We start from the raw sequence: 27612 nt of genomic DNA on the forward strand, positions 1-27612 counted from the left end.
CAAATCAGACCACAGTCAAGCCTCTGTGCTGGGGTTTCACATTACAGGTTATCTGCGTGAAAAAGACAGCAGCTCTGAGCATTTAGTCCGTTTTTTTTTTAATCTGCCCTGCTATTGGTAGGGATGAGACAGGATCACAGCCAAGACTTCCCTGCATTTTCTGCCAAAATCTGTGTCAGATTTAAGACACATGCCTCTGCATGCTTCCTTGAGGTTGTGAAAAAAGTTTGAATCCATAATTGGGTTCCAGCCTTCTGTAGCTGCAAACGTTGGTGGCCGCGCCACCTCCTTAGAAGCAACTAGAACCTGGGGCATAGGCTGGAGAGATTTTTTTTTTTTTAAATTGGCTGAACACGAAATGGATTTAGAGTGTTTTCTCATTTCTAATGGAAGACATATCCACCTCCTGATGATTTTTAGAAAATGAGAACATTTTAAAATTTTTTCATCTCTTTCCCCCGTAAGCTTGTGCAAAAACCTACCTTGACTAATTGAAGTCATTTCATTGGATTTTGATCACAACTGATTATTTGTTTTTCCATGTGAAGTCTTGGGGTTTCGAACTTTCCTTCTGGAGAATGCCTTTTAAAACAGTTTGCTCTAGCTACCTGATGTCAACTGCTTGGTAATCGGTGGATATTAAAATACTCAAAATGTACAGACAATGGGCAGTGGTGAATATTTTCATGATGTCTTATCTGCAGTTGGTGGAGAGCTCCAGTTATGAACATGGACCAGTGAAGGTAGGTGAGCTCAACTTTTAATGCAATGCAGACCTTTTTTATTGTTTTTTTTATTTATACAGAGGTCTAACTTTCTCTGCCCTCCCCCATTATTTTTGAGGCAATATAAAAATGCAGAACTCTGACAGTGGGCAGGAGCTAGCCTGTATTGGGGGGTAATGTGGTGTTTCTTAGACTCACTGTGATTCTTAGTGTTTGAAAATACCGTTTTACATTGGGAGGGGGCAGTTTGGAGATGTAATAATGTAATGGAACAGTAGTGAGTATTCTGCTATGTTTTCAGATGTGGAAGTGTCCCCTCAATTGTATATACAGATGGCACAGTGATTTCCTAGTGAAGCGCTGATTTGTTTTTATGATACAGATAACTTTGTAAGCCATTTATTTTCAGGTCATTTGTGAGCAACAAATATTAATTTGCCCTGTAAATGGAAAACTCCGTGCGTTCTGCAAGACATTTTCTATCTGGTGTTCCCAGTGACACATGGCCACCATCTAGAAAATTGTTTTCTCAGGAGTCATTTTGGGGTTTTGCTCCTGGAAATGTGCAAAATTTAACAGCAACCAGATCTTTGGTTCTGTGAGCCAATGTCAGCTCAAGCCCGGTGAATCGAGAGTGATGCTAAAAGCATTTGACTGCCATGCACTGGCCAAGCCTCATTTTATTCAGTTGTCTGTATCTCCTAGAAAGTATCCGTATTTTTTCAGCTTTTTATTTTCAACATGATTCCAATAGAATTGTTTTGACTGATGCGATGCAAAATCATTATCGATTTAGAAATTTCTGGCTGTGAACAAACAATCCAATGTGGACTTGAGGTTTCATAGCTGCTGCTAGGACATGCATTTTCAACAGAGGTGAGGTGATGTCGCCCCCAGCAGGGGGATATTGGTCCTTGGGTGTGAAAAAGCCTTTTCTCTTGTGCTGAAAGCACAGACACACAATATAGAGGCACAGTGTATCTATATTAAAATTTCATGGAGAAAAACGTTTAAAAATATTGGGGAGAGGGAATGGGGGGGTGATAATTAAAAAGAAGTTGAACACTGGGTAGAGAGTCATCTTGTCCAGGGCCATCTACCCCTCTCAAATTCCAAGTTCCAAATGTGCATGGGGGAGGTCCCTGTCATCCATGCCAATGTCATTGCCACCAGCCTGGAGATTGGGTCTTGGTGTCAGGCAGGCAGAAGGGAATCAAATTTTGAGCCAATGTGATAGGAGGAAAACTTCGACCTGCTTGAAGCAAATACAGCTGTTCAACTTTTTTTTATATCCACAAAGCTCAAGAATCCTTTTGATGATCTGGGTTCCTGGCATTATTTTTGCTAGTTTTATTGCATGGAGTTTTTAAATGGTTCAGTTATAGTTTGAAAATGTTGATTTCTTCAATGGTATAAAAGGAGACTAAATTGTTGGGGATAAGTAACATTCCTTAGGTTGTTTGACTCTTTTTGAGAGCTCGGACATGAAGAATTCTTCAGGCGGTGTGAGCACAGTGAGGCTTTAAATATTCCAGATTTACTGCTAATACATACACTTAATGGGGAGCTGGAAGAAAGCAGTTACAGACTCACAACATCACAGACTTTCCTGTGCATGACTTCGGAAGTAGAAACAGGGGGGCATGTGAGGGCCCGTCTGCACAGGAAAGTCCATGATGTGGTGAGTCCAGTGGCCCAATAAGCTTTTGTTAACCTTTCCATCTGGTACAGTCCTTGGCATTTGTAATATTTTCCATTCATTTCTTCTTCATTAGTGACCTTCTGGTTAACTATGTCAAATTACACACTTAGTCACTTTTAACTGGTGGTTGAAGTTTTCATTTCACGATAGCATATCACTGGTGCTCTGGATCCAGTGTCTTTCCTTGTTTGACATTTTTAAACTAAAAAAATGAAGTAGAATTGTGAGTAAACCTTTACTCTAGAGCCTAAGAACTCTAGGGGGGAAAAAATAGTATGCAAGCTGAATGTTAAATGAGGTCCGTTATACGGCCCCCTCTGGGGGCTGCATCAGAAAGCCATAAAGACTGAAAATTTAGTATTTAGATGGAGGCATGGAGGCTTCCTCGTAGAACTCAATATAAATAAGATCGGGAACTTGCAGGCACTTTTAGCCTTATGACAGCTGTCTAGAGGAGCACATTTTGAAGCTCATCTCTTTCCTACCAGTCGAGATTGGCAGAGAAGGTGGGAAACAATGTGTAATTGGGAATGTAATTAGGGTGCTTTATGGTGGTGAACTCTCCCTCCACCTGCCCCCACCAGTTATTACAGTCTCTACTAAGAAGCTCGGGGCCCTATATAGCCAAGATGCTCTGAGGCCCCCTGCAATGAAAGCCTTTCATTTGAGTTTTCCAATATTTGCCTATTCATCTATTTGTTGAGGACCTACTGTGTTTTGGCACTGATCTTGGTGCTGGAAATGCAGTGGGAAATGAGATAATGTTTCAGTTTTCATGGCACTTCATTCCCAGTGTGGAGGTGGAGGCAGGCAGCATGTAGATCCCTGACATGTCCGAGGTGATGAGTACCTTGAAGAAAATCCATGCCCGGCAGGAGAGGAGCGATGGGTCGGGGGAGCTCTCTGGTTCAACTTCATTCATCACTGTGTAGTGTCTTCAGGAATTAGCCCAGGGCTCTGTGGCGTGGGGCGAGTGGAAGCCAGAGCTGCAGTTGTTGAGCTTGGAGAAGTAGCCAGGCAGCTCATGTGGGGTGTCTGTTCTCCAGACGGACTATCTGCACACTGAAATTTGACTTGTATCCCATTTTCGGGCATCATGAAACATTCTGCTTTTCCTTCCTTTCAGCCTTTAAAAAATGTAAGAAATAATTCTTAACTTGCAGCCCACCCAAAAATAGACAACAGGCTGGATGTGGCCCATGGGTTGTCGTTTGCCAATCCTTCCCTTTCTCCTGACACTCTTTTGTCCTCTTCATAGTATGTGTCAGCAACTGGCAGCTTTTCATTTGCTGTGTGTATAAGTTTATTGCTTTGTTGCCTTCCATTGGAGTGAGAGCTTTTTGAGAACAGGAACTTACCATGATCTTGTTTGCCGTTCCAACCCCCTAATGCCAAGCCTGTAATAGTGGCTGGATCCGGAAAAAAAATAATGATTTGTTGACTGATGGACGAGCTATCTAGGATTTTGAGTTACCTGGGTTATGACCTAGTCTCCAACATCTATTGTCATCATGGGTGGTCTGGATGCATTTTTTCGAGACAGTATAATCATCCTGTGCTATCTTCCCATGGAGACAGCAGGGTTTGGGTGGTCCCAGACCTTGCAGAGGCTATTGGTGAGAAAGAGGAGAGCCGCTGATGTTGACATGGGATCCCCGCGTCTTCTGGAAGACGGCTCAATAGGGGCATATTGTGCTGAGTGCCAGGGCTCGAGACAGACTGAGTGCGGGTCCGTCCCACATGCCTCTCACCCACCTTGCATCAGTGCTAGCAGGGGCAGGGCTCACAGTTATGGGCTCAGGCATAGAAGATTGCGATCAGAAGCACATGTCCAGCCTGCGGCACACTTCATCTCGTAACAGCTTGTCGATCAAAGCAGGTCACGTAGCCTAACACCACTGGGGCTGAGAAAGACTCTTCTCTTGGGGAGCGGGGGTAAGCAGTGATCCTGTTTTCAGTAAGAACCTGATTACCATGCAGGCTCTGGATTTTCTTAGACGTTGGGCTCTGGATCTTTGAGATCAGTGATGATGAGCCTCTAACAGACCTCAGGACTCCATACTCCTGGGTGATTCAGAGCATCCATTTAGAGGGTTTTGCCACTCGATCTCATCCCATACTTACCTGCCACCACATTTCCTAAACCCAGATGCATCAGTGGGAGTGAAGGCAGTTTTCTGGAGTAAAGATTTAACACATGTAAGGGGGATGTAAACATCTCATATGCCAGGCAGTCTGGCTGGGGAGAAAATCACCTACGATCTTCAAATTGGAGGATGTAAAGGACCCAGGCCTCTTAGCCTCCTAGCATCCCCTGACAATATCCAGACAGCTAGACACACGCTCACACAAATGCATGGCCTGCAGGGACACACACACACACTGCCCCTGTGTTTGTAGTTCCTTTCCTCGGTGGAAATTGAATGAAACACCCCGAGTTTCTTAAGTACGTAAGAAAACAACCCGCTGGTAGCTTGAGCCCCTGCCAGGTTTCTGGATTCAGAGAAGCATGACCAGACCCTGGCTGGCCCATCACAGTCGCACAGCAACGGTCATCACCAGCTGTGCATTCCCTCCCTGTCCCCAGTGGGAACACCCTCCGCTGGGTACCATCTGTTCTCAGTAACCCCAGAACCTAATAACAAAGCACAAAGGCTTAAGAAGAGGGGGCTGCGCTTCTTTCAACCATCTATCAAGACATGTAAAGCCTGAGTAGAGACTTGGAAATTGGCCTTTCATCTGAAAAAGACTCTAAGAAATGTCAAAAAAAAAAAAAAAAAAGAAAAGAAAAGAAAAAAAAAAGTTTGTCCTTGATTTACCCTGGAAAAGATGTTTCTTTGTCATCTTCATTTACTATGGAGTTGCCCCGTCTTGCTCTTCTCAAACTCACCTCTGTAGTTGCTAAGCGATACCAAGGGCCATAAAACAGACAGCTAAGCCCAAGCCAGGACCGGATACCTGCCCCTGTGAAAGAAGAAAGGAAGTGACGTTTCTCAAAGACCCTCAGCCTGACCCCTTTCTGCTGAGTCTCCCTCATGTCGTCCCCACGTGTGAGGTGTGTGAGGTGACCGGCCATGCCATCCTAGGAAGGTCAATACTTGACCCTCAGTCAAAGAGCTAAGCAGGAGCTCTGCCTGTGTTCCACAGCAGCTTGTTTTGTTTTGTAAGTGATTGCATAGTAGAATCACCACCTTCGCGGTTCTACGGGTGCCACCGTGTGTACAGGTTTGCGTAACTGCCATCCGGATACAGAAGAAGCATCATTGCTGTTGCCCTTGCACAGTGCTCCTCCCTCTCAGCATCTGGAAAGCTCTGATCTGGTCTCCATCGCTGTGGTTTGGGTTTTGTGAGAATGAGCTAAATGAAATGGTACAATCTGGAACCTTGGCGATCCATCCCAGTTGCTGTGAGAACAGGAGTGTATTCTTGTCTTCCTCAGTGGTGCTCCGTGGATGGAGGGGGCACAGTGCGCCTCACCCCACACCCACTGACTGTAGGGGAGGGTGGCTCCAGGTCAGTTTTTGTTTTTTGTTTTTATTTTTGGTTTTTTACTATGACAAAGAAAGCGCCTCAAGCATATTTGGTGTAAAGGCTTGCGTGTGAACATAAGTCCTCCTTTGCCAAGGGCCAGTTTCCAGCAGAGGCCTGCTGGATCCTACGGTGTGTGTTTAACTGCCAGAGGCCCGCATTGCCCCACTTGCAATTGCATTGAAGCCAGTTTTGAACAGCCCACTGCATGCTCTCCCCTGTCCAGGAAGCTTTCAGGAAATCCAGGGAGGCGTTGGGCAAAGCGGACCTCCTTTTCTGTATCTAGAACAGGGGGGATCTTTTGCCTGTTGTTCAACTCTTTCCTTTGCTTTAGTATTTATTTTTCATTCTGTCATTGAAGTCACGTTGGTTTATGCCTAAATACATTCTCAGCCTTCTACTCTGATGTCTGCTTATGCTACATTGTGTTCGCCACCGCAAGTCTGGTTCCCACATCTAGAACAGGAAAAGTCTCTCTGATATGTGACTGGAATGGCCGAAGAAAAGCCTTTTTCTTTTTTGAAGTAGCACCGCATTAGACCATCATGCACGTTTCAGGGGCTCGTCGTTGAGACAAGCGGGTGCCACATTAAGTCCGCGGCTGCATGTCCAAATCCGTCGTTCATTGTCCTGTCCCAACTCACCCACCCCCCTTCCCTCTCCCTTCTGATAACTGCTAATTGATCTTTTAGTCCAAAAGTTTATTTTTGTTTTATTTAGTTCATCTGTTTTCTCTCTGTACCACATGGGAGTGAAAACATACGGCGTCCCTCTCCATCTGGCTTATTTCACTAAGGCTCATCCACTCTAGCTCCCTCCACGTCGTTGCTAATGGGAGGACTTTTTTTTTTTTTTTTTTTTTTTTTAGTAGCTGAGAAGAATTCCGTTGTGTATATATGCCACATCTTTTATCCCAAGAAAAGCCTGTGCGGTTCTCTGCAGAAAGTAGAGAGTCCCAGCTCAGCAATTCCAGAGCCCAGTTCTGAACGTAGCCGATGCCCCAAGCTGCGATCCTGTTATGTTCCGTGTTTCTGTTCTTATTTCTATTTCCCTTCAGCTGTTGCACAGGCTGGCTTGTGAAAGGGCTGTTCTTTACACTTCCCTGGTGAACCGTGGTAGGTGACAGCAGCACTGACTCTTTTTCGTTCTGTTGTGAGGAAGGGCTGCTGTTGGCCTGTTGGGAGTTTTGAGTAGCGTTTCTTCAGTCGCTTCGACCTCTTCATGCTGTGAAGCTTGCAAAACAGCCTTGTTGCTCTTTAGTCTTGCAAAAGTGATGCCAGGTGGGAAACTGGCCCACAAACAACGATCAGGTGACTCGAGTCAGGAACAGGCTTCGAATAGAAATATTTGAATCCAGGGTATAATTCTGTCAGAATGCTTAGTCCGGAGCTATCCCCCCAGACTCCCCAAGGTGTAATTCAAAGGGGCTTAAACCATGAGCTGCTCTGCTGTGCGTGCGTGCGTCTGCTGTCTGTTGCTCCCTGGTGGACTTGCCTGTAGATCGGGCCAACTTGCCGCGTCCCCCAACTGAGTAGTTCAATTCTGATCATTTGGGAAGATCTTTATCTTTTTAGATTTACAGAAAACTTGTAAAGAGGGTATAGAGAAGTCCTGTCTAGCTCTCACCCAGTTTCCCCTAAGACTAGCAAACACTCGAGAAGTTTTTAAAAAGCCTCATGGCAAAGCTGTGGCCCAGACCCATAAATTGAGAATCTCTGAGGATAGAACCTTGGTATCTCTTTGAAGCTTCTTCCCAGGTAAGTTCAAAGAAGGCGAGGCGGAGAACGTCTGCTACAGGTGCTTCCTTCTCCAAGTGGGCTTCCCAGCCGACAGCAGCCCGCCAGTGTCTGGGGGCTTGTTGGGAATGCAGCCTCCTAGTTCTCACCCCAAACCGTTCGCATCAGAATCTGCTTAACAAGATCACCAGGGAATCAGTACACATACTAAGTTTTGAGAAGCAGTGCTCCATACAAAAGGCTAAATAGACCCCACAAACCTGGGCCCAGTTGCTATCTGTGAAATGCCTGAATGCATAAGTTTCTTCATCAGACATGTATGAAATGCTTATTATGTGAAAACATGAACCAGACATGTATTTTACCCTCAAGGAGAGCTCAGCCTCGTAAGGGAAGTGCAATACATTCATAAATAATACAGGCAAGGTAGGGACCCCGTAGAACACTTGATGGAAGAAGTAGCATTTGGTTTGGATGAGGTAGGGGGACACCTGGAGGAAGATCCTTCAAAGGTAAGTGATGCAGTTTGAATAAATGAATAATTTCAGGGCTAAATGTTCTACAGCTTCTCATGAATCAGCTTGTATATGCACAGATTTAACAAATACTTACATAACTCTTACTATTGTGTTGTGAATAAGACATATCATTATTGGTCCAGTGGGGAAGACAGGCACTGAGCAAGGAATGACAGTGTCCGTGGTGGTCAGCGCTGGAAAGGGAAGGATGGGGTGCTAGGGACCCCTGTGACAGAGCCCCTCAGCCTCGGCAGTGGTGGGAGCGGTGGGGGAGGTTTCCCTGAGAAGGTAACACCTAGCTAAGAAAGCTTTAACTAGACAGTTCTGAGGCCAAAGGGAAAAGAAATGAACGGAAGAGCGAGCCAGTGAAATGGGGTCCACTGATATTCCAGCTCTCCAGTGCTTTCCATGGCCTCCTGCGTCAGCTACACGTAGCGTGGTCTGCAAGCTTCTGATCCTTCCTCTTTTTTGTTTTCAACAGCTCTCTTGTTACACAATGTACATACTCTAAAATGTACCTAGTACCTAGTCATGTTTTAAAGGAATACAGTGATTGCAAGTCCATTCTCTAAGTCTTGCAGCCGGCGCGCCTCTTACCACCGCCCCTCGTGCCTGTTTACAATTCCCCCTCATTCTGTTTCCCAGCCCCACACAGCCAAGAATCTGTTTCCTGTTTCTTGGGTGACACCTAGGAGGACAATTGGTTGAGCTTATGGCTAATTTATGTTTTAACTCTTTCGAGAACTTCTGAACTCTTTTCCATGGTGACAGGGCCCTTCCCAGCAACGAAGGAGAGTCCCCGTTGTTCTGGATCCCCAACGACACGTGGGATGGTCAGTCTTTCTGATGACAGCCCTGCGCTGGATGTGGAGTGGCACCTCACCGTACTAACCGCTATTCCTAATCTGATTCGTCAGTCCCCCCACTTTTAAAACCTGCTCTGTGGCCAACCTAAATGAACCTCTGAAGTTTTCTTAAGCGTAGCTCTTTGAGACCCCCAAGTCATGTCTCTGTTCATTCTTTGAATGTGTTACCTGATTAGATATTTTGTGGGGAGAAGGGAGAAGGGATGAAAACTTAGAGTTCGGATAAGTAGGACCCAGAGGGCTTTGATTTCCCTACCACGCGGAACCTGCCAGGTCTCTCCCACAAACCCGCCACGGTATCTTTCCAGACAGCTTCCTTCCCATCTTAGTCACCCTTGGCCTATATTACTGCCTGAACCTGACATCTGGACATGCTCTTGCTTCCTTGGGGGAGAATGCCATGAGAACGTAGATGTTAACAAAGGAACGGGGACTTCCCTTTGTATCATGCTGCAGAAAGCAGCGTGCATTCAAATAATAGTAAAATTTTGCAAAGGCTTTAAAAAAAACCACATGATCCAGAATTTGGCTTGCAGTGACCAACAAATTAAGAGGATTCATTATTTAGGAGTGAAAATGCTAACAGACTGGGTTAATTACAAAAAAATAGATCCTGGTGTAATAAAAAGCAGCTTACCCTGCTTCGTTTCCTTCCTCTTGCTAATTATTCTAGTTGATTAGTACCTCCATCAGACATCAGGAGGACATTATGAGCAACATGTTTGGCAAAGGTTTGGTGTAGTTTAAGCCATTGAATCCAATGGTTTAGATATGGATTGGGGACTATATTTACACTTTTCAATTTTAATCTTTGTCTTGCCCAAGCAGATATATATATAAAATTAACACAAAGTTATATATATATAAAGTTATTATATAAAGTTATTATATATATAATTAATATAAAGTTAATTATACAAAAACCAACCAGTGCAGCAGACCTATTGGGAATAAACTGCCATTCTGGACCCTGTGTGAACAAACACCCTGAGGAGTTGTCAAGTTTCTGCTTATGTTGAATTATACTATTTCCGCTTGTAATAGCAAAAGGACTGTTTGCAATGTCCCAGTTATTTCTTTCACACTAGCTTTTAAATTTTGAGACTTACAGTTTGCGTAAATAGCCGAGGACTTGAGTAAACACTGCATTCTTGATGATGATGTAAGTCGGATGCACCATTCCATGGCTTTAGTTCCACCTAGAGACTTGGTATTTTCTCCTGAATTCTCATAACTGAATAGTTTAAAAATATTTCTGAGCTTGAATGGAAACTTGTAGAACTCTGAAGTTCTGTACAATTTGTACTGGAATCCAGAATTCCAACATCAAATTGTCAGTACATCAGTCTGTACTCAAGGATGGCAGCAAATAAAAATCTTTGATTGGCCAAGTCATTTTTTCTCATAGAAAATTTTGTCAGCCACTTTTATCAGCCAATACAGCTGTGTAACTGAAAAGCAAATTTTTCATGTAAATCCTAGTAATGTATTTTATAGGGAAAAAAATCATGTCTTTGAAGTAGTAAACAGATCAAAAAGAGGGCTGGAAGTCAGAAAATTTGGGTTATCGGGCTTATATCTATATATCTATATATTTATATATATAGATATATATAAAATCATCCTTCATTTTTGTACAATGTATGTTTTCCCGTGAAATTCCCGCCACCAAGTCACCTGTGCACCATCACCATAGTCCCTTGTGCTCTTCCCACCCCTGTCTTGATCCTTCTCCTTCCTCCTCCCCGACAGAATGTCTCTGGTCTCTGGTTGCCTGTTGATTTTAATTTTCACTTTATTATAGTTTTTTTCCCCTGATCCCTTTTTTGGTTCCTCTACATTCCTTCTATAAGTGAAACCATCCGATATTTTTATTGTTCTTGTGTGACTAGACATTATGGATCAGCTTCTCGGACAAATAGCATTGCTAGAAACAATTATCCTTGGCTGGAGTCATGACACTAATATGATAAAAAATTGTTTCCTGTGGGTGCTGTAACAATTGACCCCAAACCGGGTGACTTAACACAATAGAAATGTATTCATTCTGTCACAGTTCTGGAATCCAGAATTCCAACATCAAATTGTCAGCAGGGCTGTGGCCCCTCTAAAATCTTCTGGCGGGGAGAGAATCCTTCCTTGTCTCTTCCAGCTGCTGGGGGCTCCAGGCGGTCCTGGCTGGTGGCTGCATTACTTTAATCTCTGCCTCTGCGTTCCCAAGACCTCCCATGCGTCTGAGTTTTGGCCTCTTCTGTCTCTTATAAAAACACGTTTATATTTAGGGTCCGCCTGCATCATCAGGGTGCTCTCTTCCCAGGATCCTTAACTCTATTATATCTGCAAAGTTTCTTTTGTCAAATAGTCACAGTCACAAGTTTGGGAGGGGGAAGGGGTGGGGGATGTGGATGTGACCTTTTGAAGTCCACCATTCAACTTGCTGTATTTTTTAAATTTTCTGAGAACCTAGGGGGAATAAGTAATTCCTTTGACTCTTTCATAATTGAACAGAATGTGAATCAAAAATACTGGCAGAATCCATTTTCCCTAGTTTCTAGTATATATTTGCATATTATCTCTAATTTCTTTGCTGCCCTGTTTGCATGTGTGTTTGCAATGGAGGTCATCAATACAAACTAACACTTTGGGATGTTGCTTTTAAGCCAACACTTTGATTTGTTGGTTTGCAGCGGGCCTCTCGGTCCATGTTGGAACATTCCGAAGAACAGATCCGGGCGGCTTCTGGTTTGGAGGAACTGCTGCGAATCACCCATTTTGATGATTGGAAGCTGTGGCGATGCCGACTGAAGCTCAAAAGTTTTCCCAGCGCGGACTCTCGCTCAGCGTCCCACCGGTCCACCAGGTTTGCGGCAACTTTCTATGACGTGGAAACACTCAAAGGTAGGTACGTGCGCGTGCATGGCCGATTCTCGCTCTCTATCAGATAGTGACACATGCACCAGCTTCTTCCAAAAGCTTGAGTAGAGCATGCACGTGTCAGGGAGCCCCAAAGCGGGTCTTTGACGTCATGACTTTGGTATCAGTGGAGACTCCCCGTTTGCCATGTATACTCCCCAGAGAGATATACGCAATATTTTTGAGATCAAAAGCCAACACAAAAGAATGCTTCGGAAATGAGAATGATCTTTAAGTCAGAGATGTGAAGGCAAAGAGTGTTCTTAATAGAAAAAGAAATCACTGAGCCTACATAAGGAAATAAAACGACCCGGGAATTCCTAAGCAAGGAGCATCCAAAAGGCATAGCTTGTTTATTTCTTCAAAATTCTGATGTTTAGTAAAAATGAAAAGTAGATGTTGGAAGTTGAGTTGCAATAATGCCTACTGCTATTACAGGAGGATACTAGAGGGGGGAATTTTCTAGACAAAAGAATCCAAACCCCAGACTAGAAAGTAACATCATTTGAAATAAAGGAAATGACTGCACCTCACAAAGGGATGGCAACTCTTCTTTTTATATATATATTTAAAGAGCAAGTTTATTAGGAGAGGGACAGAAAAGTAAAGTACACTTGCATAGACACAAGCAGGCAGGAAGAGCTGCCTCTTTTTAAGACCACTGTGTACTGAGCCATGGGCAGCGGCGTGGTTGCCAGATTAAGTTGTGTGCCCCCCCACCATTTGGCATCACACTTTTTGGGGTAAGATTTATTTTATTTATGCATACAAAACCTGAGGTGTAGGCCAGAGGTGCGGAGGATGAGAGGATTCACCAGAGACAGAGTGGGGAAACACAACAGGATTGACTGAAATACACTGCTGAGGGGAGCAGCGGGGAGACAGGAGAGGTCTGCTGCGCCATGTGGGTAGCTCCCTGGCTGGGAATCGAACTCGTGCTGCAGAGGCTGCAGATAGCTTCATAGTGCTGCGTCTTAACCCCTTGCACCACCAGGGAAGCCCTAAGTCCTTTTTTTTTCATATAATGTGCCTCTGGTTTGTTTTTGTTTGTCCTATTCTCTGTTGGTGTGGTTCATGACCATCTTACCTAAGATCTAAACTGTCACTCTGTAGTCAAAGACTTCAGGTTCCCTTTTTCTAGTTTCTAGCCCTGAAGGAATAGGTTTCCTTAGTCCCATTGCTAAAAGCCAACTCCCGGGCAAAAATAAAATAAGTTACTAAACTGGAAGCTGGAAATAATCAAATCCATGTGTCACACCAGTTATAATTTCTGTCAACCCTCCCTGAGGCGCAGCAGCCCTGCAGGGCAGTGGGAAAGAGGAGCTGGATTATGAAACTTCAGCCAGTGCCACTGGTTATAGTTCACGGAATTTGGATTAAAATCTTATGCTGCGACTTTAAAAGCTTAATTTTATTTTAAAAAGCTTAAATATTTAAGCTGAATTTTAAACAAGGAATATTTTCATAAGTTGATTACTTGTTTTTTTCAAGGATTCATGATTCACATATGGAATTAAAAACACCCATATTAATGCCTAGTTGGGTAATTTATCTCTCGTGTTTACAGCCTTCTGGCGCTTCATATAAATATTCATCATTGGGAGTATAAAAATGGTTTCTTAGGATAAAAGATTTTATTATGAAAAAACAAAGTTGAGGCACGTTGTGTAGCATGGTGCATTTCTCAGGGGGCCAAAAATCATGCATACTGTGTTTTTGGTGATTGAAGAAGCAACATGTGAAGAAAACTGGGACGGGGAGGAGGGGAGACAGACATGGAAAAGATGTTTTAAGGGGAAAGTTTAGACAGCAGGGACAGATCTCCAACAATGTGTTATGTCTGTATACTTCAGATGGGAGTTCTCGCTATCCCTTCTGCTTGAACATGTTCACATGTAAGGAAATTCAGAATGACCTGGGGAGACACCGGTAAAAATTTTTTTTTTAAAGATTTATTTTTATTTATTTATTAATTTATTTATTTATACAAGCACTGGGTACAGTCAGAAGCGCGGGAGGGTGAGAGAATTCACCAGAGCCAGAGCGGGGAGCAGAGCAGGCAAAAGGACCGAAGTACACTGCTGAGGGGAGCAGCGGGCGGCAGGAGAGGTCTGCGCGCCATGTGGGACCCTCCTCCGGTGGCCGGGGAGCAGCCGGGGATCGAACCGGCGCTGCAGAAGCCGCAGGCAGCTTCACAACCCAGCGCTCAACCGCTACGCCACCGGGGAGGCCCACCATTAAAAATTTTTGAAGTTGGGTGAGAAATGGAGAAGAGTTTATGTATTGTTACAAAACATGTTACCCCTAAACTTAGCTGTTTAATACAACATGTTTTCTCTCACCATTTCTGTGGTCAGAAATGCAGATCTGGCATAGATGGGGGTCTCTCCTTTAGGGTCTCTCTCTAGAGTAACTTACCTAGAGGCTGCAGTCACGGGGTTGGCACTGCCTCCAGCTTCACTTGGGGCAGGACATGTTCCAAGTTCATTCAGTGGCTTTTGCCAAAACTCAGTTCCTCACAGGCCACTGTGGGCCTTTCCAACACACAGCTTGCTTCACCCATGCCTATAAGCCCAGAAGGCAAGAGAAAGAGCCCACCAGAGGCTTCGAGCAAGATGAGTGTCACAGTCTTTCTGAACCTAGTCACAAAAGAGACGTTCCATTATTTTTGATATATTGTCTTCATAAGAAGTGAGTCGCACGATCTAGCCCCCCCCCCCCAAACAGAAGACAAGTCTCCATGATGGCGAGAAACCCAGGAGGCGGGCATCATAGGTGGTCAGTATAGAAACTACCTGCCACAAGACGTTTCCACCACCCCCACCAACGGGTAATAAAGCCTGCAGTTCCATGGCAAGCTAAAAGGACATCTGTAAGGGTTGTCTTTCTCATAAAATTGAATCATTTCCCAAAAACATCTGTAGAAAGGCTATGCAACATCAAGTATCAGTGTCAACATCTAATTTAAAAAAAAAATTAACTGTGAGAGAAAAACAAGTACTCTTTTACAAGAATGCATGTCATCTTACTCCCAGAGGTTTGTCTCTTTTTCTTGTTTCCCTTGACTTAGCTAGAAAGGCCAGGATATCTTTCCTTCCATGCAAGCAAACAGGCTTCTTCCAGCGTTTTACGTAAACGCTGGTATCGGGCGCTTGCAAGTGAGAAAACTCTCCCTCGAGGAAAGATGGGTTCCACTTAAATTTCCATTCACGTGTTTTCTAGGTTCGGGTCCTACCGTAGTTACTTGGGCAACCAACAGAAAGGGGTCTCCGAAGGATGCTAAAACCTACCCACCCCTGCTCCAGGTAGCAGCGCTCTCCAGCTCTGTCCAGAAATTGCTTAGAAAGCAGCACGTTATTGCTGGACCTGCTCCCTGGTACTCCCTCATCCATCAGCTTCTCTGGATGTGCCCAGAGGAAAAGAACATTATTATATCCCACAATAGGTTGTATATTGTATTGCGTAAATAGGAAGGGACGCAAGTTCGGGTTTTAATTTTTCTAAAGTAGTATTTGCTGGAACAAATGACCCAAACATCCAGGCAGTCAAATCTGCCAGCGCGAGGAGCAGATACCGGGTTCGGCATGAGCGGGCCCCTGTGGGGCGTCAGGGCTCTTTCACCTGCAGCCGCCTCTCTGCAGTGATAGACGAGGAATGGCAGAGAACCCAGTGCAGCCCCCGGGAGACGTGCGTGGAGGTGGCCAGCGAGCTGGGAAGAAGCACCAACAAGTTCTTCAAGCCGCCCTGCGTGAGCGTGTTCCGCTGCGGCGGCTGCTGCAATGACGAGAGCCTCGTCTGTGTGAACACCAGCACCTCCTACGTGTCCAAACAGGTAGGCGGCCGGCGGGCCCTCTCTGAGGCCCGGGCGATGGCCGTGATGACAGCTCCCTCTCAGCTTGCTGCCGAGCCCTGTGCCCAGTGCTTTCTGGGGATTACTTCACGGGACCCTGAAATGAGCTCCCGGGACATCTTCTCATCCTGCTGGTGGGGGGGGGGCAACCATAGATGAGTACACTGAGGTAACTCGTGAGACTCAGACCCAGATCTGTGGGACTCTGGAGTCTGAACTCTCCTCAGTTACTGCCTCTCTGATGCTGTCATGTCAAGAATTAGAAAGTCAAGTGGAAGTCACTAGAACAGATAAAAAAGATGAAGACATCCCACTGTCTTGTATATTCTAGGTTCTGGGTTGCTCGAATGGAGGGAGGGAGAATCATCGTTCAGTGAACAGGTGAGGACAGGGTGAAGGGAAGGAGGAAGTGCTGGTGGCCTCCCAGAAGCGAGGGGTGGGGACCCAGACAGCGGGGAGAGGGCTGCTCACTGGCTGGCAGTGGGCAGGTAGAGAGTGTGGGAGCCAAGAGGACCTAGTGCTGCAGACGCGGGGGCCAGCATCCTGCCACAGCCAGGTGGGAGAGGCAGGCGAGGGCGGCGGGGGAGCTGGCGAAGAACACCCAGCATCACACCAGAAGTCCTTTGGAAATAATCCTCGGGTCCCATGCAAAAGACAAGTCTTCTTGCTGCATTTTGTAATATCCTTTTGCTCAGTGGATGAGTTTTCCTCTCTACCGCTACCATGTTGTAGTCAAGTGTAATCAGTGTTGCGTGAGAGAGTGGTGATAACAAACTTAGGAAAACAGCTGAGAAAGCTCTAAGTCTACATTCATTCCACTTGGATCTCTGTTGCCAGTTCCTCCTGCACGTTGTCATACTTAATTGTCACATTTACTGTTACAATCTACAATCTACAATCTCATGACTGTGAGAGAGGTCGTATAACGCAAAGACATATTCACCACATATATGCACATTAGGTAGTTATCTCAATTGGGCGAGAAAAATGGAATGCTGATTTGTTCAGTACTAGGTAAAGTTATCCTTAATTTTGTTCCCTTGCACACCCTAAAATACTGAAGCTGGAGGTTCTTTCTCTGAATCCTCTCAGAAAGTCTTGGAACTTGTGAAATTACTGACCAATTAGAAAAAAAAAAGCATACATATGGCTAGGCGTCAACTGTTAATGGAAACAAAGCTTGCATAATATAAGAGGCTTTTGTTAATGACCATGTTATTCTTTAGAGCACAGCTGAAAAATTTCGCAAGAAGTTGATGCAAAGTAAACACTCTAAAAACACTGTCTCCCTCAGACCCACGGAGGTTCCATTACATCTCCAAAGGTCAGAATAAACACGACTTTAATGGATTATTTCCACTTAACAGATAGCTGTGCTTTATTTTGACTGGGGTACCCAATGAATGATTCGTTTTGAAGAATGTTCTTAAGTGTACAGCAGTTTTTCTTTCCAAATATGCATATTTGGACATTTCAATAGTTTTTAAAGAACCACCTCTCATCCCAAAGTTATCGACTGGTCTATGAAACACCTGTTAGAAACAAAGTGAAGGCTGTAGTAAGGATGACCTGGGATGGTGATTTGAATGGGCAGCAATTAAAATCAAGTTCAAATTCATTCATAAATCATAGAACCGTTCTAGAACAAGGTAATGGACATTTCTCTCATTTCTACTTGCCAAGACCCACCTTGTTTCTTTGGGTCAAAGCAGTTTCATTTCCAAAAGTCATGAGGCATCTGAAGAGCATCACCTGTCTGTAGAGTAGACTACCTGAGTCCAAACCCCTACTCTTCCCATCAGTACTTATCTGGACTTAGGCGCGTTATGTGACCTCTCTGTGTGTGTTTCTTCACCTGGAGAGTAGGGGTGGGGTGGATAAAAAGTCCTCCCATAATGTGATTATAAGGGATACATGAATTAATTTTCAAAGTGCTTACAACAGGGCCTGGCATATACACACAGAGAATGTGATCCTCACGTTAGTGATCATTATTTGTCCAGGCACAATGATCTTGCAACAGTTAGCTATTACTATGTAATGTTGCTTAATAAACACTCTAATTCCAGTGGTTTCAAACAACAATGACTTATTCTCATGTTTCTGAGGTTCAGTTAGTTTAAAGTGGACTCAGTTGGACTACTTGGCCTACAGATTGAGTCCAGATCTGTTCCCTGTGTCTCCCCAAGACCAGCACGCCTGCCAGATCCACGTTTTCTCATGGCCACTGCACCCAAGTGGGTAAACAAGCCCCTCACAGCAGCAGCATTGAAGTGGTACTGTGTCCTGTCCAAGTCACACAGCCAGATCCAGTCAAGGAACAGGAAACTGTGTTCCTTCAATGGAGATGGTGTGGGAAGGGTTCAACAAATAGTTCTGAACAATATCCCATTCACTGTGGTGTCAAAGGAACGCATAGTCCTACTTTCATTTAATCCTTAAATCTGGCACTCAAATTTAGAGAACAGAGGCCAACACCACCATTTGACAAGGGTGCTGGTGATACCAAAAAGTGAAGAGATTTGACCAAAGTTAAATACTTCGTAAAGTTTTTAAACCTCACTCTCCTGAGTCCCAGCCCAATCTTCTTTCCATCATGCCAGCTCTTACCCTTATTAGTTCTAATGTCTGTGGGCCGCTTTGGTAGGCACCACCATGAAAGGATAATGGTAAAAATGTAGACTATAGAAATTATTTTTTTAGAAATGTTTATGTATTATGGTTATCTTTCCTTCCTCCAGCTCTTTGAGATATCCGTGCCTTTGACATCGGTCCCTGAATTAGTGCCTGTTAAGGTCGCCAACCATACAGGCTGTAAGTGTTTGCCAACAGCTCCCCGCCATCCATACTCAATTATCAGAAGATCCATCCAGATTCCAGAAGAAGATCTGTAAGCATTTCTTGTATTCGATTAAGCTTCTTCTTGCCTTTGCCAAAGCTATGTGTGAAGACTTTATTACCATAGAGTTATCACTTCCTCGTTAAGTTTTTTCACCTTTTACCTTCTAACCAGATCTACTAGTAATAACTTTGGCGAAAATATTATTTTTATTAAGTCTTAGTGGTAAACTGTGGGACAACCAATGGTTATAAACTCAGTGTGCACACATGTTGACACCTTTGTTCTTAGCACACGTGGACTAACACTGGAAAACTGCTCCGGCCTTAAATAAAACTCATGTCAGGCTATTATACATTTAAGTCTGAAGTTGGCGGGTGGGCTAGGGACAATTCCTGGGGTCACTGGCTAAACCATCTGTATTTGAACTTGACAGCTTTCCTCCCTTCCTCTTAAGATTACCAAATGGGAACTTATATTTTAAATTAAAATGACTTAAACTTAATTTGACTTTGAGAGTATTTTGTGTTTCTTGATGTGACATATGATGGTAGCTTGCAGTGGTCTGAAATCAAGGAAAGAATCATTGGCTTGAAAAAAAATCTAGTATAGAGAAACCAACGAATCTGGCAATTACAAACACTACATGAGAACATCAGGTGGATACTGAGATCTGGCAAGAATAACACAAGCGAGGCAGAGCGTGGTGGTGATATGTTAGCGAACATTGACCCAGGAGGACAGTTCTTCCTCTTTCAAGTAGTAGAGGAAGCTCCTAGAAAAGGAACATTTATCCTTAGGATATTCCTGTGTCCTGGCCAATGTTCTTATCTCCATTTTAAAGAGGATAATGCTTAGCAACTAAGTTAGAACAATATTTACTTTGGGTAACTAAGCTCTGTTAACAGCCAGTTTGCATAGTCTTAACACCAATCTTCTTCAAAAGATTGTAACTTTCCACAATGACAGCTCAGTTTCCAAATAGAATATTTGTAATTACAGAACTACTAATAACATGCAGTTCAAAGATATGAATTAAGTTCCTTACAATCTTAACTATTCTCCACTCAGAAATGTAGTCAACATTTTAAAAAATTGTTCTGGTGGTTGGATTACCCTTGAAAGTCTTCAAATCTGGTTTATTGTTTTCTTTTCCTAGCTGTTCCCATGCCAAGAAACTCTGTCCTATTGACATGCTCTGGGATAACAGTATATGTAAATGTGTCTTACAGGAGGAGAACCCCCTCGCTGGAATGGAAGGTAATGATCACTGTAGTGAAACAGTAATAGTAATAATAAAAATCACATTGACAAACTAGCACTGATTGAGTGCTTACTGTGACCAGGCAGCGCCATAAGCCTTTTGTATGTGCTAAGTAGTCAATCCTCACAACAATCTGAGTGAGCACATTTGACTTAGCGAATCCAAGTCCAATATTCAGTTGCATCTTGTCAGATCCATATCGTTGCTCTAAACTGTTTAAACAAACAATAAAACAAAGGAAACGAGAGAGGGACAAGGATGGATGAGGGGGCGGTCCTTGTTCTATATTGTAAATTCCTCAAGATAGCTATGACTTCAAGAATTTGCTTTGAAAAATCCCATCGGTTTATGGATAAAAAAGATAAATGGAACAAGGCTGGAAACAAAACACACTGATACCATGCCGTCAACTGCCCTAAGGCTGAAATTGACGTAGAATATTTCAGGGTGTCACCCTTAACTGGTTGCTGCGTGAATCAGTTTTGCTACATCCAGTCTCTCTTACTTTAACTTGCCCTTGAGGATGTGTGACCAGCCTCTGCCAAGTACACTGAATGAAATTCACTGAACCCCTAGTGTTTCCTAAACCATCCTGTCCAAGAACACAGTTGGTCCTGCCTGAATGGTTCTGAGTGAATCTCTGCTGCCACCTAGTGATCCATGCAAATCCTTTAAGCGCTCCTTACCTACCAAACTATTCTCTTGCCCCAAAGTGACGTCTGTCTCCCTGGCATAAGACAAAGCTTCCCATTTTCCTCTTCACACAACTCAGAATGGCATCTCCTCGGATCTAGCCTTCCAACACCCATTTCACCTGGTCCCTCAAAGATCATGAACCCAAAACTATCAGATTGGGTGACATGAGAGTGCCGTTTTGTTACGTCATTAACAATTAGATATGGCAAGAATAGATGACTCGACCCAATGTCTTAGGGTCCTGGAGCAGGCTGTGTATGGGAACTCTGAAGATTCCCATCCAGTGTGTATTTTATGTCAGAATGAGACCTGGTCTCTAATCTTCAGGATTTTTACTCAATGGAGGAAACATAGAAATAACCAGAAATATGTAAGCAATGCAAGAAAGGACAGTGTAGAAATAGGCACAGAATAAGGGCACTTAGCAAACTCTCAGGAGTTGGGGAAATAGCAGGGGGAAGGATGACTAGCAGAGAAAAGGACAAGGCCAAAGGCATGGAGTTGAGAGACCCTGGCTTATCAGGGGAGCAGAAAGAACCATAATTTGGTATGAGCCATGCAATATATGAGGGAAAGAGATAGAAGAGGAGTCGGGGAGGTTAGTAGGGTCCAGTCAGGGAGCATCTTGGATATCCTAGTGGGAAAATTGGCTTTTATTGTGAAAAAGGGGATCCTTTTAAGGTACTTGAAGTAGTAGAGATGTGATTTGCATTGATAATGGATCGGAGGAGTAAAACTGTGGTGGCCAAGGTAAGTGACAGCCACACACACACACAATTACACACACAATACAAGGTACTGAGTAAATTGGAGCAGTGACAATGGTGATGGGAAGAAAGAACACAGTCAGGGAGGCCAGCATGGGTTGACTTGGTGATTAGAATCAATATGGCAAGTGAGTCAAGAGTGATTGCCTAGGGCCTCCCCGGTGGCGCAGCGGTTGAGCGCTGGGTTGCGAAGCTGCCCGCTGCCACTGCGGTGCCGGTTCGATCCCCGGCTGCTCCCCGGAGGAGGGTCCCACATGGCGCGCAGACCTCTCCTGCCGCCCGCTGCTCCCCTCAGCAGTGTACTTCGGTCCTTCTGCCTGTTCTGCTCCCCGCTCTGGCTCCGGTGAATTCTCTCACCCTCCCGCGCTTCTGACTGTACCCAGTGCATGTATAAACCAAACAAACAAACAAATAAATAAATAAATAAGACATGCGTCTAGAAAATTAAAAAAAAAAAAAAAAGAGTGATTGCCTAAATGAGGCAAATGGGAGAGAAGCCAGTTTGGAGAAGAAACTAAATATGCACTTTCCTCCAAAACCTTCTAGCAAAGATGCTAAGGTGACATAGTCAAGTTCTTCTGAAATTTCTATCTCTTCCATTTTTTTGCAATGAATTTCAATTTGATCAGAAGTGGATGTGGAGTAAGAGTTATCCAATAATTTGGTACACTTCCTGGAAGTATCTGCTACCTCAGTATATCAAAAACTTCTCAGACCCTCCTCTCTCAGCTAAATATATCTTCCAGCAGATGAATTAAAATTCAAGGTCATTGTTGTATGTCTTGTTGTGATCTGCAGTGAGAAAATGCACCACTGTCTAGAAGGTATGAGGGGTATCCCAACAATGCCATCATTTCTGTTCCATTCTCCTCTCAATCCCTGCTAACAACTGGGAAGGACTAAATTCACAATCCTTATACCGCCTGTATTTTATGGTGAATACTTGGTTGTGAACGTTTGCATTCCTAACAAGTCACCAACTGAAGACTCTCTTTAAAAAATCTTATAAAAATATTCAATTTATAACATTTTTATCACAAACGTGAGAATATGTGAATTCTGTTTGTATTGTGAACCTCCGTCACCCTCTTAAAATATTAGGAGCAGAGATCTATAGGAAAGAATCTTAAATGAATCCAAATTATTCTAGAATGATGTGAACTTTGGCGGTCCCATTCTCCACGCTATTGCTGTTCCACCAACCCTCATCTGCTTCTCTTTAGACCCCCCTCATCTCCAGGAACTGGGTCTATGTGGGCCTCACATGAAGTTCGATGAAGATCGTTGCGAGTGCATCTGTAAAACACCGTGTCCCCAAGATCTCATCCAGCACCCAGAAAACTGCAGTTGCATTGAGTGCAGAGAAAGTCTGGAGAGCTGCTGCCAAAAGCACAAGATCTTTCACCCAGATACGTGCAGGTGAATGGTGTTTCATGTTCATTTTTACTGGATCCATTGGCATTTCATGTCAGTGTCATTTTGATTCAACACGATCCCTTTTTGATTCAATGTGATCCCTTATTAAGCTGTATTTTTGAGTGTCCAAGCTGTATCTGATGGTAAAACAGATGAATGAAGAACCAAAGAATAAAGGAGTCTCTATAGAGTGATGATAAATTGTGAGATCAAGAAAATCCTTATAATTTTGAAATACCTTATGATTTCACTCACATGTGGAATATAAAGAAACAAAGCAAGCAAACACACAAAACAAAAGCCTCTTAGATAAAACAGATTGGTGGTTACCAGAGGGGAAGGGCATTCAGATGGGGTGAAATGGATAAAGGGGGTCAGTTGTAGGGTGTTGGATAGAAACTAGACTTTTGGTGGTGAGCATGGTTTAACCTACACATATGTCCAATTATAATGTGGCACACCTGAAACTTACATAATGTTATAAATCAATGTTACCTAAATAAAAATTTATTTTAAAAAGCAAAACCTGATTGTTATTTGTTGGTTTATAGATCTTAAGCAAAAAACTAAATTGATCAGATTTAAACAATGATTGAGGGAGAGGTTCAGATCAGCAAAAGACTGGCTTCATCTCTCACTCCACGTGTCCCTGTTTGTCTGTTTTTTCTTTGAAGAAGGTGATGTCACGGATTCATATAACAAGAAATTCATGGATGAATAGAACACTTGGTGCTTACTGATCAGACTTGAATAGATTTTGAGTCCATGTGGGAAAATTATTCAGGAATTTGTATTGACACTTAAAATATACATCTGGAAGTTTTGCTCTAAAAACTTAATGGAATCAGAGCAGAATCAAGCCTTTGAATGTAGTCCTTGATTCGGAATCCTCGTGTTATTTTCTTTTGCCACAGCTGCGAGGACATATGCCCCTTTCACACCAGAACGTGTGCCAATGGAAAACCTGCATGTGCAAAGCACTGCCGATTTCCAGACAAGGGCTGCCCTTGGGCTCCGGGGTCGAGAAAATCCTTGACCCAGCTTTGCTCCCAGTGCCCCCTCACTGTCATTTAAAATAGAGTGCTGCTTTGCCAAGTTGCTGTCACTGTTTTTCTCCAGGTGTTAGAAAAAAATTCATTTTACATCGTCTCACAGTAAATCCAGACCCACCTTCTTTTAAATACCCACTGAGGATTCCCTGGTTCACTGACAGATGTCTTGTCACTGAGTCTACAGCCGAGGAACGCAGAGGAGGGAGCCTGGGTAATCTTTTTTTTTTGTTTGGTGAAGGAAAAAAGTTTGACCATATGGAATGGCAGGGATGACCGTGTGCGCGTAGCAGTGAGGTGGCTTACCCAGTCTCGAAGTCCTTTGCTAAGCGCGACTCTCATGAATTATTCTGATTCTTTCTCCTGCAGATTTTTTGATTTGTATGACCAGTACTGATTTTCTGATAACTGTCCAGCTTGTAGCTTTGGCTTCACTGAACTATGGTTATTTCATATTTAAGTGTATTTAAGGAAACAAACACTGGCAGCCAAGCCACAGAATGCTGTATTATTTAATATGCTACCATTGGACATTTTATGCTAAAGAAAATGGTGTTTTTGAGAGAGGAAGGAAGTGCGAGATATGGGGAGGGCCCTGAACCCACAAAACTAGATGTCAGTGTTGGGAAACTGATGTAGTTCTCAGAAGGTTTAAGATTCTAGAAATCGTGTCCTTGAGATTGTGTTCAACCATACTTGGCGCCCACCCCATGGCGGCGCCCACCCCGTGGCGGCGCCCTGGCGCCTCTGAGGGCTGGCGATTCTCCTGCCACCGCTGCCTCCTGTTTCTGCGTGGACTCAACGCCCAGTCTCATTCGCATCTCAATTCTTGTAATTCTCCTTTCTGTCCCACAGCTACCAGGAAGGCAGTTTAAGTCTTTTCCCTTTACTTTCCCTCCACTTGCTCCCACAGATAATTTGCTGATGGCATAGACTTTCCTGAACGTTTGCTATCACAGAGGATATTTAGCAGCATTAGCAGAATTAAGTTATTGAGCAAGTAACTGAAAACCTGATGTCCCCTACCAGCACCCTACAGACAGATGTATGGCTGGCTGGGCGGACGGGTGGGTGGGTGTGCATAGTCAGAGATTGATGAGAGACAGAGACAGAGAACCTGTCACAGCACTTGCCACACGCACTTGGAAATAGCTGTGTTCGTGCGTGTCTCCTCATTGCGCTGTGACCTCCTTACAGTTGAGAGCTGGGTCACGAGCAGATCTGTGTAACCCAAGATTCTCAGGCCACACCATGTGGAGCAGCACGATCTCAAGGAGAAAGGCAATGCGGACAGATACAGGAAAACTGGTTTTGTTTCTCGGGAAGCCCTGTGTAGTACGGTTACTGGATCTTGGCCCACGGCCCTGCGCTTACTCTCAGGGCTCCTACGCAGCTGCTGAATTCACCCCTGCTCACTGATGTCTTCTGAGAGCTGTGGCTGGGTCCTCTGCTTCTTCCCTGGCTTTCATTCTCAGTCGCGGCCCTGGGGACATGACTGAACTTGACCTGGTGGGGGAAGAGTTTCCACCATGGTTCTCGTCATTTATTGGCATCGGCCCAGTCCCTTCTCTCCTGTCACTATTCCCTTGACCTTGTTCCACTTGATGGCCTTGACCCTGGTTTTCACTTCACTCTCCGACTTCTATCAGGATTCACACATAGCTTAGTTCCTCAATTCTGTCAGCTTTCAGCTCCTTTTCTTCGTTCCTCCTTTTGGTTTCCCCCACTCTTTCCTCCTCCATCGTGTTTGGTTGTTTTCTTGAGAGCTGGGGCAGCAGAGGACCCAGGGGGCACCCACTGCAGTGAAGGGAGTCTTTACCTTGCTTCCTCCTGAACTGACCAAGAGAAGCACAATCCTGGACGAGCAGAGAGATCCTCCGGAAGAATAGTTTCTGCTCCCTCGTCACATCATGAGGCTGAGAGGCTCCATAGAGCCCCAGCTTCCTCGCCTGCCCAACATGGACAACGCTCTCATCTCCCTGCATCTTACAGCTGATCTTTCACTTGAGTTACCATAAGTGAAAAAAAAAAAAAAAAGACGCTGTACTTTACAAATTCAGGGAATTATCACAAAAGAAAGAAACAAGCTGTGAGCACAGTTCTTGGCTTATCCTGGATTCCTAGATCTCCCCTAAAACCAACTCAAATCAGGCTTTGGTTAGTGACTCCGGTCTCCTAAATGCCATCTACATGGAGACAGGACAGGGGATACTGGACTGGGGCAGAGCTATATGGCTTCTGGCTTTGTACTTCTAAACCCTCTTCCTCCCTCACCCGCAGTAACCACCAAGAGTTCGGCACTTGCATCCTTGAGCCTGGGCCGGGAGAGCGCTGGTCAAGGTAGAGGTAGGGTATGGCCGGTTGCCTTGTTCCAGTTCACTGGTCATCGTACAAAAATATTTTGTCATCCATGTGGAATGAGGGTCGGAGTTCTCAGCTTATTGCGAAATAAAAATATGTGAAAAATCCCAAGTGCTTAAAGCAAGGAGAATACATGCCAGCAATGCACGATGTCCGCGATTATCTATGCCTCATTGCTTAGAGAAATAAAAGGAATGTATTAATATGACAACACAGATCATAAATCTATAACTGAAATGGTTTGCTGGGAGGCCCTTTAGAGAAAGAGACAGATTGGGAAACGTTACGGTCAGAGTTGGAGGAGATTAAAATGCTGCCCGAGATACTTACACAGGAGAACAGAACTAATTCCTTTGAAGGCTTTTAAGGAAAGCAATAGTTTTGTGAAAAGTATGAACTGAAAGGATTTGGTCAATAATAACTGGGCTTGCTCTACTTATAATCCCCAGTGTGAAAACAATGTCTTACAAATTTAGGTGCTTCATAAACAATTAGTGAATGAATGATGAAGCGTTGCATTCATTTTGTAGCCAGTGACTGAAAAAAGAAGCTCAAAATGGGAAGTTAACTCATATTGTTCAAACTCAGCTAGATTATATGTATATCTGAATCCTTTAGAAGTTGCAACTCAAGAAAGGAATGGAATTAATGATCTACTCCCAAATATTTATGAAATGAAAAAGATCCAAAAAATATGCCATTTGATCCATGTAATAGCTTAGTAAAATAAAAAAATCTGCTGTTTGTAATTTAGCACTGACATTGTTTGTCTTAGAACAGGGGTCTGGGAGCTACAGCTCACTGGTCAGTTTCAGCCCACTGCCTGTTTTTTGTAAGTAACATTTGTGGAATACAGCCTGCACGTTTGTTGATGTACTATCTATGGCTGCATTTGATTTCGAGTGTTTGCCAGAGACTGTGTCATATCATAGGTCTGCGATGCCTAAAATATTTACTATCTGGTCCTTCTAGCCAACCTCCTGCTGTAAAGCATGCTTTCCTTTGTCAAGTGGAATCAGCTAGCTTCAAATACAAAGAATTGGATTGTTTCTTTCTGCAGAAATACCTGGCTTTGTTGAGTCCTTGGAATCAGGTGACCTCACCATGTTGTAATTATTGTGTAGCTGCTGCCCAGGACGGCTAAGGGGTATCACTGAGGTTTCAGTTCTCTACATTTAAATAACTTCGAGGATACATTCGTTAGGTTTGTGGTATAGCTCTCAGCTTTTGGAGGCAAGGGTTTTGTGTCAAGGTAGTGCATTAAACACCTGCCCCTACTTTTGCTCTGAGTAAAGTAAATGCTCCTAGCAGTAAAGGGAGGGTTTGGTTGTGTTTTTTTACAAGAATAGGTTTATTAGGAAAAGAAGAAAGCAAAAGAAAGT

General features: G+C 43.9%; 1 protein-coding gene across 1 annotated transcript; it reads left to right on the top strand.

Annotated features, from left to right (window-relative positions):
• The first annotated feature begins 81 nt into the window (after window positions 1-81).
• VEGFD (vascular endothelial growth factor D) lies at window positions 82-23336 on the top strand. The gene is made up of 6 exons (XM_037512678.2): window positions 82-743; window positions 11763-11973; window positions 15630-15820; window positions 18580-18728; window positions 19837-19937; window positions 22628-23336. Exons 1-6 carry the CDS (start codon window positions 654-656, stop codon window positions 22825-22827), a joined length of 942 nt encoding a protein of 313 aa, XP_037368575.1. The 5' UTR covers window positions 82-653; the 3' UTR covers window positions 22828-23336.
• The last annotated feature ends 4276 nt before the right edge of the window (window positions 23337-27612 follow it).

This window comes from Talpa occidentalis, unplaced genomic scaffold (assembly GCF_014898055.3).
Source record: "Talpa occidentalis isolate TD23 unplaced genomic scaffold, MPIMG_talOcc4v2.1 talOcc4.15, whole genome shotgun sequence".
Lineage (NCBI taxonomy): Eukaryota > Metazoa > Chordata > Mammalia > Eulipotyphla > Talpidae > Talpa > Talpa occidentalis.

Coding starts and splice junctions, on each gene's coding strand:
- VEGFD (XM_037512678.2), top strand. CDS start 654: ATGTACAGACAATGGGCAGTGGTGAATATTTTCATGATGTCTTATCTG. Junction 744..11,762: donor ATGAACATGGACCAGTGAAG/GTAGGTGAGCTC, acceptor GTTGGTTTGCAG/CGGGCCTCTCGGTCCATGTT. Junction 15,821..18,579: donor CCTCCTACGTGTCCAAACAG/GTAGGCGGCCGG, acceptor TCCTTCCTCCAG/CTCTTTGAGATATCCGTGCC.